The following is a 14,652-nucleotide window of genomic DNA, read 5'->3' as shown; positions in this document are numbered from 1 at the left end:
CAGGTGTCGCCAGTTTGCCCAGCCCGAGGCCAGGGGCGGAGCCATCGTCAGGGTCGAAGTCTGGCTGAGGCGACGGCCCGGGGCGGGGCGAGGAGGGGGCGGGGCCGGGCAGCGGGGCGCGGCCGGGACTGGTCTCCGGAGCTGCGGAGGGCGGGAAGAGCGGCGGGAGGAGGGGGAAGACGGGAGGAGGGCGGGGAGTTGGCGGCTCCCGCTCGGTTGGGTTCTGCGCACCCACGCTTCGCTGCTCCGCTTTTTGCCCCCCCACCCGGGCATGCGCCCCCCGCGGCTCTGGCCCCCGAGAGCCCACGCCGCCCCCAGGAGTCTCCCCAGAATCGCCTACGCAGAATGGGCGTCCCTAGCCCCACGCCGCTGAGTTCGCTGCTGCTGCTGCTGCTAATACTTGGTAAGCCGGGTGGTCGCCGCGTCCCTGTCCCGGCCGGGTAGGTGCCTGACACCGTGCAGCCAACCAGCCCACCTTCCTAGCATTTCGGAGCTGGTTGCACCCCTACTTCTCCATCATACGTGTCTCCACTGTCTCTGGGCTCGGCGTCTCGTTTCCTTTTGCGCCTGCATGCCCAATCAGTTATGGAGAGGGTGGTGGTGCCCTCGCTTTAGGCTCCCAGCTGGGGCATATTGGCGACCTACTGAGGTATCCCCTGAAACACCATCGGAGCTCCGGAGGAAGGTGCCACTTCTCATCTGTTACACCCAGCGCCTGGGGTCGTTGCGACCATAACCCGTGACTACCTTCTGCCCTACTCTCCGCTCCAGGCCTGGCTTTGGGTGTTTGCTCTTGCGTGGGCAGTGCCTGGCGGTCTTCATAATTTCCCAGAGTTGGCTAGAGGCCCAGGGGCTAATTCTGACCACGGTCTTTGAAGAAAGTCTCCCCTACGCCCCCACCTCCTAACATAACATCTCACCATCAGAGGCTCCCTCCCTCACGTGTCTTCACCCTGGGCCAGTTTCCTCTTTGCCCTTCTTCCACTCTCCCAGATGTTTGGCTGGTTGTCAGACTCAGTTGGTCCCAACATCCCCACCTCAGGAGAAACGACGCTCCATGGAAACTGAACCTAGGATCTCTAAGCCCCCAGTGTCTGTCCCGGTGGGTGTTTATGATGGTGTGTGGTCTGGGTCAACCTTGCATCATGGCTGGTGTGTGTGTGTGTGTGTGTGTGTGTGTGTGTGTCTGTCTGTTGAGGACGGTGGAGGTTGCTGACTTGGAGGGCTCCCTGTAGGAGGTGGTGTGGGAAAGATGTGGTATGGCATGGAAGCAGTTACCAGGAGAGACTAAAGCCTTTGAAAGCGCTCTCTCTCTCTCTCTCTCTCTCTCTCTCTCTCTCTCTCTCTCTCTCTGTGTGTGTGTGTGTGTGTGTGTTAGGAATATGCATATAGGGATGATTCTATGGTGCTATAGTCAAGGCAGAAGCCTGTGGGGCACCCCAACTGCCTTCTCTGGTTTATACCAGAACTGCATGGTGCCATACATAATGGTTCCCTGCTGCTGGTCCTTGGGCTTCTGGGGCCAGGATGAAAACTCTCCTTTGGGAACAAAACAGGAGGCAGAGTGATGTAGGGAGATGAAGGAGAGCTATGAGGCTTGGTTGCCTAGCAATTGCTTCTTTTCCCCAGTGGGCTTAATGGAGCAGGGTTGAGCCCAGGGGAGGTTGGGAGGAGTGAATGTTGCACAGGGGCAGAAGTGGAGCCGAATGGCATCTTAGCCCACTGCATTCAGTACTGGCATTCACTTCACAGACATGAAATATCGCGTTCCCGAGAGCACAGCCAGTGAGGGTGGGGGGTTGGATTTGAACTCGGATCTGACTCCAAAGCAGACCTCTGATTGTTAGAAAGGCGGTGGCCTGGCAAGAGAGAGCCTTGTAGCAGCCTACTTCTTGAGGCTGTGGGGACAACTTTCCCATGGGGCTCTCCAAGCATCAGCAAGTGTGGAGCCAGGAAGGTGGGAGGGGACCTTCTCAGCAGAGTCTACCCATGGGCAGCCAGGACGTGTCAGTTTGGCTGCCTTTATCATCACCCTGATTATGAAATGTGCCTGGAGCGTTATGTCTGAGTCACACACTCACAGGTTCAACGTCAACTGAAAGATAGAAACCAAGACCCAGGAGAGGAAAGGACTGATCCCATGTTGGCTTTCTGACTCTAGCCTCTGTTTCAGGCGGTGGTCATGTGAGTGACGTAGCCAGAAGAAGAAAAGGAACAAGCACTGTAGAGCTGACTCTCAGGCTCCTGAGTGGTTTCCTCCAGGGCCAGCAGCGGGCTGTGGACTTCCCCCTGGGAATCCTGAAAATTACAGTTTCGTAAATCAGGGCTCTTCCTGGAAGCGTCTTGCCTTCTTGGTTTTGTTTCTCTTCAGGGGTGTGTAGAGTCCCTCCAGAGAGGGCAGGGACTTGGCCAGAACGTCACGTTTTACTTTACTTTTTCTCATCTAGAAGGGAGATGGTTCTCCCTCTCCCCACCAGCCAGTCCTATGTTGGCTAGGAGAGCAAGGAGAGAGCTCTAGACTCACATCTGGGTTTAGAGCCTAGTCGCAGCGCTCCCCAGAGGTGCTCTCTGAGAGTTTCTTCTTTTCCCTCGTCTGCGAAATGATTGACAGCCTTCCTTGTAATTCTAGGGTTGTGTGGTCTTTACCTAGAAGCAGCTATGGATTGGTAGAGAGGAGAAGGAACTGAATACTCCCAAAGTTTTGGAACCAGCTATCTGTTGGGACAGGGGTGGGGGTAAAATGGATGGAAGGAGGGAGGGAGAGAGAGAAAGAGAGGGAAGGGGCAGCAGGTGTTTAGGGTCCTCTTATAGAAAGGAGGCTTACATAAACGTAAACGCTGAACGCCATAGGCAAATCATATGTAAATGCATGCTTTTGTTTGAGGGGCTGTGTGTAGTGCATCATCTGGGTTAGCCAGAAGGTTGACAGACTCTGGGGGCGGGGGAAGGGATCTTCTGCTCCAGGCCTGGGCAGAGCCTGGTTCTTGCCCCAGAAGCCACAGCTGCCTGTGTAGCCCCGTGGGCTGGGAGAAGCAGTGAGCTCATGGCACAGCTGTAGCAGGGAGGGTATTGTGTGGTGAGGACTGACTAGGCCCGTGCCCTGTCCAGCATGGTGCCCCGTCCAGTGCAGTACCCCAGCCAGCCTGGGCCACTGGCTCCATTGTCTAGCCCAGGTGACAGAGCGAAGCCAAGCATTCTTTCCACAAGATTTTGTCAGCCCAAGTCTCAGAATCCCTTAGCTAGAAGTTCTATGTGAGTACCTAGGTGTGCATGGCAGGGTAGGAGTGATAAAGATCCAGCCAAGAACTGTGCTTCTTTTATTCAATATCAGCAATTGCAGGGATATGAGGGTCCACATGTATGCATGGGTGCAAGTGTATATGTATGAGTGTCTGCATAAAGGTCAGAGGTCAACCTCAGGGGCCATTGCTCAGGGACCATTGCTCAGGAACCTTCCACTGCATTTATTATGATTTGTGTGTAGATCAGAGGACAGCTTTCAGGACTCAGTTCTTTCCTTTCCTTATATATTCTGGGTATCAAACTCAGGTTGTCAGGCTTATGTGGCAACTCCCCAAGCTTTTTTACATGGTTGAGGGACTTGAACTCGGGTCCTGATGCTTGCTCAGAAAACATTTTACTTACTGGGCTGTCTATAGCCCAGACTCCAAATGGACCTAGGTGCTCTGCCTCTAGTTGGCTAGAGATAGAGTATTCCTCTCTCCCGGTGGATCTGAACCTATGTGATGTGCTGAGATGCTGGTACCTTGTGTTCCAGCAGCTCTTCCGTGTTCCCATCTGTGTCTGATGCCCAGCTAACCATCCCTGGGTTTCCCTTTCCTTCACCGGCAGCAGTCAAGAACAGTGCTGATGATACTGGCCACTGAGTGGGGACCTGTTCTTTCTGAAAAGATTCCAATTCTTTCTGCCTTTCCCCCACAGGACCCAGGTGCTACGCCCGGCAGGTGCATGTCCCCAAGGGGCCTCTTTACCGTGTGGCTGGCACCGCTGTTTCTATCTCCTGCAATGTGAGTGACTACGAGGGCCCTTCCCAGCAAGACTTCGAGTGGTTCATGTACAGACCGGAGGCCCCAGCTACGTCTCTAGGCATCATCAGCACCAAGGACAGCCGGTTCTCCTACGCTGTCTTCGGGCCTCGTGTGGCATCTGGTGACCTGCAGGTGCAGCGCCTGAAAGGAGATTCCGTGGTGCTCAAGATTGCTCGCCTGCAGGCCCAGGACTCTGGCTTTTATGAGTGCTACACCCCCTCTACAGATGCTCAGTACCTGGGCAACTACAGTGCCAAGGTGGAGCTGAGAGGTATGGGCTCTGAGCCTCCCAAGCATCGGGTTATAGGCATAAGCCAGAAACATTCGGATCTATATTTTCTCCGTCTTCCTCCTTCTCTTTCTTCCTCTTCCTTCTCTTCTCCCCTTACCCCGGTCTTCTCAGTCCTGGAGACTGAACCTACAGTGTGAAGCATGCCAAGGGAACAGTCTACTAAGCTATGCTCCGCGTTGCTTTTTGAGGGCTCACTCTTACAGCCCAGGCTGGCTTACAACTCACTAGCCTAGGTTGGCCTGTAACTCATTGCAGTACTCCCACAAGTCTCTGTGTAGCCCAGGCTCTGTGTGGCTCCGGTGCCACCAATCCTGTCTTTCCAGCAGTTTCTTTCTTTTGGTGGGGGATGGGGTGAAGCAGCAACTTTCTAAGTTTACCAGACCAGCGCTGAACTTGTTCCGTAGCCCTTGAACTTGATCCTTCTGCCTTACCTTCCTGGGTGGCTGTGATCAGAGGCCTGCACCATCAGGTTCAGTTTCTTTATCTTTAGAGAAGGAAAACAGAATTGCTTTTCTAAGTATTTAAAAATGGGCCAGTCTCAGATATCAGAGTGGGTGTCAACAGGCCTGTCCTGTAACGTTCAGCAAGTATTTATCAAACATCTTTGTGCCCATACCAGTCCTGGCATCTCTAAATTATAAAAGAAAGATACAGCATTCAGTTCTTGTCCTCCAGGAGCTTGCAGTGCATGTAGAGAAGTAGAATACACCCAGGAAACGAGGGATGCTGGCCCCCAGCCCTCTCTCACTAAAGCCTCTCTCTCCAGTTCTTCCAGATGAGCTGCAGGTATCTGCTGCCCCTCCAGGGCCCCGAGGACGCCAGGCTGCAACCTCCCCCTCCCGCCTCACAGTGCATGAGGGGCAGGAGCTTACGCTGGGCTGCCTGGCTCAGACCAAAACAAAGAAACACACACACCTGTCGGTGTCTTTCGGGAGAGCCATTCCCGAGGCGCCAGTGGGACGAGCCACTCTACAGGAAGTAGTGGGACTGCGCTCTGACATGGCTGTGGAGGCTGGCGCTCCCTATGCTGAGAGGCTGGCTGCTGGGGAGCTTCGGCTGAGCAAGGAAGGGACTGATCGGTACCGCATGGTGGTTGGGGGTGCCCAGGCTGGAGACTCAGGCACCTACCACTGTACTGCCGCTGAGTGGATCCAAGATCCCGATGGCTCCTGGGTTCAGGTGGCGGAGAAGAGGGCAGTCCTGGCTCATGTGGATGTGCAGACACTGTGTGAGTACCACAGATCCAACTGAGGGGGTATCTCAGTGGGCATCAGAGCGTACCGCGTGCCCATTGTCTGACTACAGAGTTCCTCTTCCAGTGAGCAGTCTTGTAGCCATTATTTACTCTCTGTTCGTGTTTCCTCTGCTCAAAAATTGGATGTGGAGCTACAAGGGCTATGGTGGGAGGGTGAGATTCAGGTCCTGGGGTGGGGGACGTATGAGAGGCCTCTAAATTTCTGCCAAGAGGAATTACAGGTGAGGCCCACCCGGGCATCTCTATGATCCCTCCCATCTCCTGCTGTGTTTCAGCCAGCCAGCTAGCAGTGACAGTGGGGCCTGGTGAACGTCGGATTGGACCAGGGGAACCCTTGGAACTGCTGTGCAACGTGTCGGGAGCACTGCCCCCACCAGGCTGTCATGCTGTGTACTCTGTGGGCTGGGAGATGGCCCCTGCAGGAGCTCCGGGGCCGGGACGCCTGGTGGCCCAGCTGGACACAGACGGTATAGGCAGCCTGGGCCCTGGCTATGAAGACCGGCACATTGCCATGGAGAAAGTAGCATCCAGAACCTACCGGCTACGGCTGGAGGCTGCCAGGCCCGCCGATGCAGGCACCTACCGATGCCTTGCTAAAGCCTATGTGCGAGGGTCTGGGACCCGACTTCGTGAAGCTGCTAGTGCTCGGTCCCGGCCTCTCCCAGTGCACGTGAGAGAAGAAGGTGAGAGGACGTTGAACCCTTGACAGGGTTCAGAGTTTATAGAATTTATTTCCTAACCTCTTAGCCCCTGAGCCTTCGCCCCGTAACCCCCGTGTTCTTTGCTCTGCAGGCGTGGTGCTAGAGGCCGTGGCGTGGCTGGCAGGAGGCGCTGTGTACCGGGGAGAGACTGCCTCCCTGCTATGTAACATCTCCGTGCGGGGCGGTCCCCCAGGGCTAAGACTGGCAGCCAGCTGGTGGGTTGAGAGACCAGAGGAAGGCGAGCTGAGCTCTGGCCCTGCTCAGCTTGTGGGTGGAGTGGGTCAGGACGGTGTAGCAGAGCTGGGAGTCCGGCCTGGAGGAGGTCCTGTCAGTGTAGAGCTGGTGGGACCCAGAAGTCATCGGCTAAGACTGCACAGCTTGGGGCCCGAGGACGAAGGCATATACCACTGTGCCCCAAGCGCCTGGGTGCAGCATGCCGACTATAGCTGGTACCAGGCAGGCAGTGCGCGCTCCGGGCCTGTCACCGTCTACCCCTACACGCATGGTGAGTGACAACCACCTGCTCTTGCTCTGCTTTCCCCTTTCCATCTTCCCTTGCTGCCCTTTTCCCACATCCCTTTGCATCCCAAGCTTGCCTGAGTGCCGAGAGGGGAATTGTGGGTAGGCAGGGATGGCGCTCCGCTCTCCCTTGGGAAGGGCTGAGTCTGGAAAATCTGTAGGGGAATGTCAGACCAGTATGACAGCAGGTGAACCACCAACCCTCAGCAGAGCCTGTCTTCTTTCCCACCAGCTCTGGATACCCTATTTGTACCCTTGTTGGTGGGTACAGGAGTCGCCCTAGTTACTGGCGCCAGCATCCTGGCTACCATCACCTGCTGTTTTATGAAGAGGCTACGGAAGCGGTGATCTGTAGCACCCCAGGTGAGGGAAAGGAACGCCCGAGCCCTGGCTTCCGCAGGCTTCCTGTGCTGAGCTGTACCTGGGCTCCATCTGGCCGAGAAGCAGCCAGCACAGTCCTGCAGGGTCACGTGGGAGGGCGAGGGTCAAAGGGAGCCCATTCCTCAGCCTACTTCACATGCTCTCTCTCCAGTTCTTGCAGGTGTCAACTGTCTTCCAGCCAGTGCCACCCCTCCTCTGGTTGCCTGGATACCTTCTCCCTCCGTCCAGCCCTCCTTTAATTTATTTGACCTGTCGCCACCTCAAGTGGGAGACACGGCTCCCCTGTTCCCACCTCCCGTCGAGTTTCCTGGCCACCATTCTTAGTCTCACACTCATGTCGTAGGAAGGCCAGTTCCTGTCCTCAAACTAGTTTTTCTAAAATGTGAATAAACTGGTTTTATAAAATCGAGGCCTGTTGTGTCTTCTCTTGAAGCTATAAGAGGCAGCGTGGGGGGTGGGGCTAGGGTGGCTGCTGGACAACCCAGGCCTCTCTTCCCACCATAAACACCATCTGTCTTTCGTGGGCCTTGTTACCCACCAACTGAAGGAGGGGATGCCTGGGTCCCATCTGTTGCCCAAAATGTCTGTGCTGAGCCAACTTCCAGTGGGGCTTCTATTTGGTAAGGGGAACATAAGAAGAGGGGGTGAGTTCCAGCTGAGATTTGCCCCTTTTACAGAGCTTCCAGGGACAAGTCTTTTGAGGTCTCCAGACTGGGGCACACCCTTCTCTGGTCTCATTCTCCTGGTTGAACTAGTCTTGGACCAGACTCCTCCCACCAGGCCCTGGGGCCTCAGTCTTTCTCCTCCTGACCTTAATTCTTCTCTGAAAGCAGCAGAGTTAGGAGCCTCAGAACGCGGCTGCCTACTTAGGGACAGCAGCAGTTGGGAGGGCCTGTATCCTCTGTGTGCACAGCTGCTGCACCTGCTTACATCCGATGCCAGGACTTGCCTACTGGCTAGCTGCGTCTCCCTGCCTAAAGAGCTCTTCGGTCCTAAAAGTCTCTGCTGTTCTGTAGTTGGAGCGGTATCCAGTCTACCCCCTTTCATTCGGTGATCGAACATTTATTGAGCATTATTGAGTTTGCCACGTATCATTGTGTGTTTTCACAGATAAGGAAACTGAGGCCCAGAAAAGTAATATGTCTTGCTGAGAGTCCTAGAGGGAATTAATTAGTTGACAATCAGCATTGGTGTTAGAACACAGGTCTCCTGTCTGTGCCCTGGACAGCAGTGCCCTGAGTGGTGGCATCTTATTGACTTCCAGGAGCAGCTTCAGGGTCTCCATTCCAGTGCTTTGTCTGTGGATACCGAGCACCCCCATCCCTCTTGTCTAGACTCCAGGCTTCTCTCTGAATCCTAACCCTGCTCATTCCCTGTGCTCAGGTTCAATATGTGAGATCCCAGCAGATACGCGTTCATGGACCTCAGCTTTGAGAGTGACCCAGCTGGCCCTGAGACCTGAGTTCCCTGCTAGACAGAAGGGAAGAGGCAGCAGACAGCTTCATCCTCTCTGAGCGACCTCACCCTGAGATGGGCACAGGGAAGGAGGCGTGGTGCCCCATTGGATGCCAGCTTCTTAGCCTGGGACAGAGCAGCAGACTTTTATTCAAGGGCAAGGATGGGTGTAGCCAGGGCCACGGTTGGAATTAGTCCCATCAGAGGGCATGTTCACTTGGGCTACACTCAGCTCCAGGGGGCCAGCCGCAGGTCCCTTGCCATGCTTTGCCGATGCTCTCACCTCACCATCCCAAGGGGACTCAGACAAGACCGGGATGCCATGGAGGTGGGATGTGAGGAAGTGTCTCCAGGGTTCCCTGTCCTGGGAGGACAGGTGGCAGACAGCAGACACCTGCAAGTTTAGGCTCCATTTTCTCACCTAGTCGGTCTTCCCTGGTGAGTCTTATAAGAAAGCCAGTCCCACTGAGCTGCAGTTCCCCACTGCCTCCTCAGGAGTCCCCATGTGGCCTTCTCGGTTCTCTGTGGCCCCCTCAAGTGCTACTGGCCAGTTACTAATGATGTTTCCGTTCTTGGATCCAAAGTTAAGCTCTTCCGACCTGGACCTGGGTCCTCTCTCCCCAACATTTCCCTTCTTGCTCCTCTGTTCCTTACGGATCCTCGGCTTCTTTTCAGCTCCTCCAGCGTCTCCTCCTCTTAGACACCTCATCCAAGTGTAGTGCCCAGACAGACAGTGTCACCATGATCTGGAAACCTGCTAGGTCTGGGAACTAGTTAGACGTGCAGATTTTTTGGTTTTTGTCCCGGACCTATTGAGTCAGAATGCTGGGAGTGGGACCCATAATCTGTGTTTTAACAATCTGTGTTTTAACAAGCCCATCCAGGTGAGTGAGGCTTTGTAACTGCTGGCTCCCGCCATCCCCCCTTCCTTACTCAATCGTAGCTTCCTGGTTGCTAATGCCCTCTCACTTGTGACTGTAACCACTTGTGTGATCCACACTTCCTTCCGTTGCTGTGGGCGTATTTCTGACCTCCACCTGTGCTGTGTTCAGGTGTTAGGAACCCAGGTCTTTGAATATCACACCTAACACTCAGTCACTATTCTGAATGAGCCCCCGCCATTGTGCCCCAAGGATAAATGACTTTCCCCAGGAATCTGGGTTCCCTCATAAAACCCCTTATTAAGTCTCTCCCAGGGCCTTCAGCTTCAGAATCTCTCTCTGCCTGCAAGGTTTCATTTCTCTCTCCCAAAAATAGTTGTCCTTGGGTCTCCTCGGGTCTTGCTTCAGAGTCCCTGCTCAGCATCTCCCTCCATTGCCTGTTTGCCTATAACCCTTTCTGACCTATTGCTGTGGGGCAGTGAAGCTGGGGAGGGCACCCACATCGGCGCTCACCTCCACCCAGTGCTCTCTTCTCTGTGGCCACTTGGTCTAGTTAGGCAGGCGTGTCACACCTAGGGAGGCCAGCTGAGGGGGTGAATGGGGACTGCGGTCTACCTGACGGTCTGCTCTCTAAGCCATGTACCCTGGTTTGAGGATACCTTTGCCTGGAAGAAAAGTGTGCCTGTAGGTTTTGCACAAAGGTGTGCTGCACGTGACACTCACCAACTGTCAATCCATTAACCATCCAAACTATCCATTGGCTGTCTCTTTCTGCCCCACCTTCCCATTCAACCCCCATGATTCCGTCCTTCTGTCCATCCATCCACCCATGAATAGATGTGAAAGTCAAACACAGACAGATTGATACGATCTCTCATCCCCACCCCTTTTTCTCTTCAAACCAGGACCTAGTCCTTCCCTACTGGATCCTGGACTCTGTGGGCCTCTCCCAATGTTAGCCATTCCTTGGGACACTGCCTGCCTCCTCTTCTCCCATCTCCACTCCACAGCTTCCATGCACATGTGCCTGGCCCCCTGGTCTGCCACAGGGGTTTGGAGAAAACCAGTCACACCATGGACTCACTCTCTGGGGGTGGCAGGCAGCCATTTTGCTCCTTGTCAGCTCCATCGCCTGCACCTGCCCCCTCCCCAGCCCCTTCTTCCTCCACCTTCTCATCCAGCCTGCTGGGGATGGACCAGTAGAGATGGGCATCAAGGCGGGCTGCGGTTTCCGCCAGTTCCCGAGCACTGCATGAGGGAGTGGGCACCTCAAAGGTCTCGTGGAAGCTGGCGTAGTCCACCTCATAGAAACCGTCCTCCAGGGTGAGCACGGATGTGAACCGGTGGCCCCACAGCACTTCGTCTACCAGGTATGAGCTTCGAGCTTGGCATGTCATTCCTGGGGGGGGGGGGGGAGAAGAGGCATTAGTCAAAGGGATCCCTGCCAAAGGATTCCTTCTGTCTGTCATCCCTTAGCCCTCTTCTCTGAGACTCCCACCTCTCTTTGGTCAGCCCTCTTCTCTATTCGCCAGCCTATGTCCCCTCTACTCTCCTTTGAGAAACTTAACCTTAAAACTAACCTTCCCATTTCCCACAGAGCCACCTCCACCCCCCCCCCCCCCCCCCGCCAGGCAATCCCAGGATTGAAAGCTCACCACCTCATTAAAAGTCCAGTCCTTCGTGGGATGGTGCCAATAGTCAGAATCTTTAAAAATGTGCATTATTACATCTATGTGTCCAGATGCACGCATGCATATGTATGTGGAGGTCAGAGGACAACTTGGGGAAGACAGTTGACTCTTGTGAGATCTGTCAATTCAACTCAGGGTGTCAGACGTGGTGGCAAGCTGAGCCATCTCTCTGGCTCTGGGTTATTTCTTACACAAACTGAAATCTGTCTCCTAGGACCAGTGCCCTTTGGTTTCATTCCCTTATCACCTGACTCCCCCTTGAGTGTCAGTAAATACAGCCCCAGGTTCCCTCACATCCTCTCTTCCTCAGATTGAACACTCATGACTGTCTCTTACCTCATGTGACTCCCCCAAAGTTTAGTATCCTCATTGCAAATCAGAATGACCACGGAGACCCAAGTCAGGGTCTGTGGGAAGTGTCATACATTTTCCAACCATGACCTTATCCATGCATAAAGGAAGGCTTACTATCTCTTGCTTCTAACCAAGAGGCTTTAGTGGAACGGCCCAGCCCGTGATTACATTACATAAATGCCTTTGGAAGCTGCATCACGTTGCTACAGCAAGCCCTGTGGCCAACTAAAAACCCCCAGTTCTTTCTCCACCAGAGCCTTTCCATGCTGAGCTTACATAAGTGATTTTTTTTAAAGCCTAAATGTAGAATTTTATATTTATTCCCCTTAAATGTCATCATGTTGGGTTTTTGGCTCATTATTCCTGCTTTTCAAAAGCAGTTTGATTCCCAAAATACTACCATCCTTCCCAGCTTTATCTCTAGAAAAATCAAACAAGGTCCCACCGCCTTGTCCTTTATACTGTCCTTCCCAGTTCTTGCCCTGGGCCCATGTCCTGTCTTCTCTGTTGGGTTTTTGCACCCTCCCCTCAGGGCAGATCGTTTTGTTTCTACTTCAGACTCTTCCCAAACCAGAATCCATCTCGGAAACCGAGGAGTAAACATTCACTAAACAGACTGGCTCTGACACTGAACATCTGGCCCTGAGACATCTTGGGGACACTGGTATTATTTGGCGAAGCTGGAATAAGATGTATCCAGTGAGGGTGGGGAAGGAGAGGTCATCAGAGCCTCTGCAGGGAAAAAGCCTGAGAAGCAGAGATGGAGCTTGGGGGGAGTAGGGGTGGGCGGGAGGTAGAGGCAGAGGAGGAAGAGAAAGCAGGTGGAAAAGTTCCTATTAGAAACCTACCCGAGATAGTGTCAAAGGGAGGGACAGCTGCAGAGACAGAGGGAACGGGTTAGAACCAGCCTAGTCGAAGTGGGGAGTGGGAAAAACTGAGGTGGCCAGGAAACAGAAGCTGTTTTGTGCCTAGGACCAGGAGCACGGTTTCAAAGGCTGGTAACAGGGAGCACATCTGTCTGTAGCAGCTCCGCAGCTCCTCCTAGTGGCCCATCAGCTCACCTGCATTTTTCTTATGCTCCCTGATGGCAACGACCTCTTAAAGGACCTGGTTTTTGCTCCTATACTAGTCTTTTCCTACTTTCTCCCAAGCTCTTGACAGTGTAGGCCTGGGTGAAGCCACTGACGTCACCGTTCCTTCTGGAAAGGGGCTAGAAATGGCAACACCAGTGGAAGTTAAGAAAGACAGATGGGGTAACGGGGACAGAAGTGAGATGAGTTGTCACCTCCCTACTCCTAACTTTGCCTCCTTGGCAAATTTAAATTCCAAGAGCTATGGACCTCTGGGCTTCAAGAACCCTCACTTAACCTTCAACGCAACACCGTACCAGGAAACACCGAAGATAGACGTCCTGCGTCCAATCCAGGCTGTGCTATTTATTGGCTTGTGACAGCGGGCTATTTATGGGACCTGTCTTTGGGGCTACTCATCTCTGAAAAGTGAGCGCAGTCATAAGTAACCTCCAGAGGGAACTTGACTGGCCTTAAATGAATTCAGAGATGTCACATGCCGTTCAAAGTGACATACCTGTCAGGCCAGGGCCTCAAGCTAGTGTCACTCCATAGCACTCTTCCAAGCTTTTCTTGGCTCTGCAAAGTCACCCTGTCCATCCCTTTCTCTCATCTCCATCCCGCCCTCCCCCCCCCCCGTGCCTGTCACCCTACACTACAGTTTCTGTCCATCTTTCTGCACCTCTCCTGGATGCTTTTTTCCCCCCCTTGCCCTGTATCCCTGCTCCCGTCCTCCAGCCTGCCCGCACCGGTGGCCTCCACCATGCCCTCGAGAATGACTACGATCTCGAAGTCGTCCCTCTCGAGGGCGCGGCGTGATGCTTCCCAGAAGGGGCTGGCGGCGTCGATCTCGTGGCTGATGACGAGAGGTGAGACAAGGAAGAGGCGGTCGTCCCCCGTGTCGAAGCCCACGCTGAGGTCGGTCTGGTGGAGAGGGATGAACTCGCCCTCGAGCGTCTGGCGGGAGCGGATGAGCTTGGCGCGGATGGAGGCCTCGACGATGTGCGAGGACCGCAGGTCGCCCACGCGAAACATGAGACAGAGGCGCCCGTCGCGCAGAGACACCACGGCGTGCGAGGAGAAGACGAGCGTGGCGGCGCGCTTGTTGGGCTGAGAGATCTTGACGAACATGCAGCCTACCATGAAAGCGTTCACCATGGAGCCCAGGATGGCCTGCAGCAGCAACAGCACGATGCCCTCGGGACACTGGTCGGTGATGACACGGTGCCCATAGCCGATGGTGGTTTCTGTCTCGATGGAGAAGAGGAAGGCGGCCACGAAGCCGTTGAGGTTGTTGACGCACGGGGTCCACGCGGTGTCCTCTAGGTGCTCCAGGTCGCCGCGGCCGTAGGCGATGAGCCACCAGATGGCGCCGAAGAAGAGCCAGGTGAGCGCGTAGGCGAGCACGAAGAAGAGCAGGCTGAGGCGCCACTGCAGATCCACCAGCGTGGTGAACAGGTCGGTCAGGTAGCGGTAGGTCTCCCGGACGTTGCCCTGCTGCACGTTGCAGCGCCCGTCCTTCTCCACGTAGCGCTGGCGACCGCGGCGACGCGGCGGCTCCTCCGACCCGGGAGAGAAGGCGGCGTTCTCCTGCGCCATGGCGTCCGCAGCGAGGATCCTGCGGGGTCTTAATAAAGGTGTGCCGAGTTGATGGATCCGCCCTGAACTCAGCGCCAATGCTGTGAGCGAATCTCCCTTCCTGTCTCTTAACCTCAGTTTACCCCCACTGGTGGTTTGGGAACGACGACCCTAACATCCCACAAAGCTCAGAAAGTTGGGGTGGGGGTGGGGCCGGGTGGTTGGGAGATGGCTCAACCGGCTCACTGGTTGCTCTTCCAGCGGATCTGATTCCCAGCACCCACAAGTCGACTCACAACGGGCGGTAACTCCCGTCTCTCGCCCTCTTCTGGCCTCCGAGGGTGATGCACTGACGTATATGAGGGCGAACATCCATACATATAAAATAAAAACAAAGGTTAAGAAAAAGTTATACGAATTACACAG

At 54.7% G+C, this 14,652-nt stretch overlaps 2 protein-coding genes across 2 annotated transcripts; one reads left to right on the top strand and one right to left on the bottom strand.

Moving 5' to 3' along the window:
• Positions 1 to 214: 214 nt before the first annotated feature.
• On the top strand, positions 215 to 7,549 carry IGSF8 (immunoglobulin superfamily member 8). Its single transcript, XM_080921127.1, has 7 exons — positions 215 to 403; positions 3,943 to 4,320; positions 5,108 to 5,569; positions 5,872 to 6,279; positions 6,389 to 6,802; positions 7,049 to 7,179; positions 7,349 to 7,549. Exons 1-6 carry the CDS (start codon positions 346 to 348, stop codon positions 7,162 to 7,164), a joined length of 1,836 nt encoding a protein of 611 aa, XP_080777253.1. The 5' UTR covers positions 215 to 345; the 3' UTR covers positions 7,165 to 7,179; positions 7,349 to 7,549.
• A 3,051-nt stretch (positions 7,550 to 10,600) lies between these two features.
• On the bottom strand, positions 10,601 to 14,247 carry KCNJ9 (potassium inwardly rectifying channel subfamily J member 9; the record flags this gene model as incomplete). Its single annotated transcript, XM_080936610.1, has 2 exons — positions 10,601 to 10,932; positions 13,398 to 14,247. 2 exons carry the CDS (start codon positions 14,245 to 14,247, stop codon positions 10,601 to 10,603), a joined length of 1,182 nt encoding a protein of 393 aa, XP_080792736.1.
• Between the last annotated feature and the right edge of the window lie 405 nt (positions 14,248 to 14,652).

This window comes from Micromys minutus (genome assembly GCF_963924665.1).
Source record: "Micromys minutus genome assembly, chromosome: 1".
In the NCBI taxonomy this organism is placed as follows: domain Eukaryota; kingdom Metazoa; phylum Chordata; class Mammalia; order Rodentia; family Muridae; genus Micromys; species Micromys minutus.
This window is presented reverse-complemented; position numbering and strand designations above follow the sequence as displayed.

Excerpts from the sequence above, each read along its gene's own strand:
- IGSF8 (XM_080921127.1), top strand. The coding sequence starts at position 346 with ATGGGCGTCCCTAGCCCCACGCCGCTGAGTTCGCTGCTGCTGCTGCTG. Across the intron at positions 6,280-6,388 it reads AGTGCACGTGAGAGAAGAAG|GCGTGGTGCTAGAGGCCGTG; the intron begins GTGAGAGGACGT and ends TTTGCTCTGCAG. Across the intron at positions 6,803-7,048 it reads CGTCTACCCCTACACGCATG|CTCTGGATACCCTATTTGTA; the intron begins GTGAGTGACAAC and ends CTTTCCCACCAG.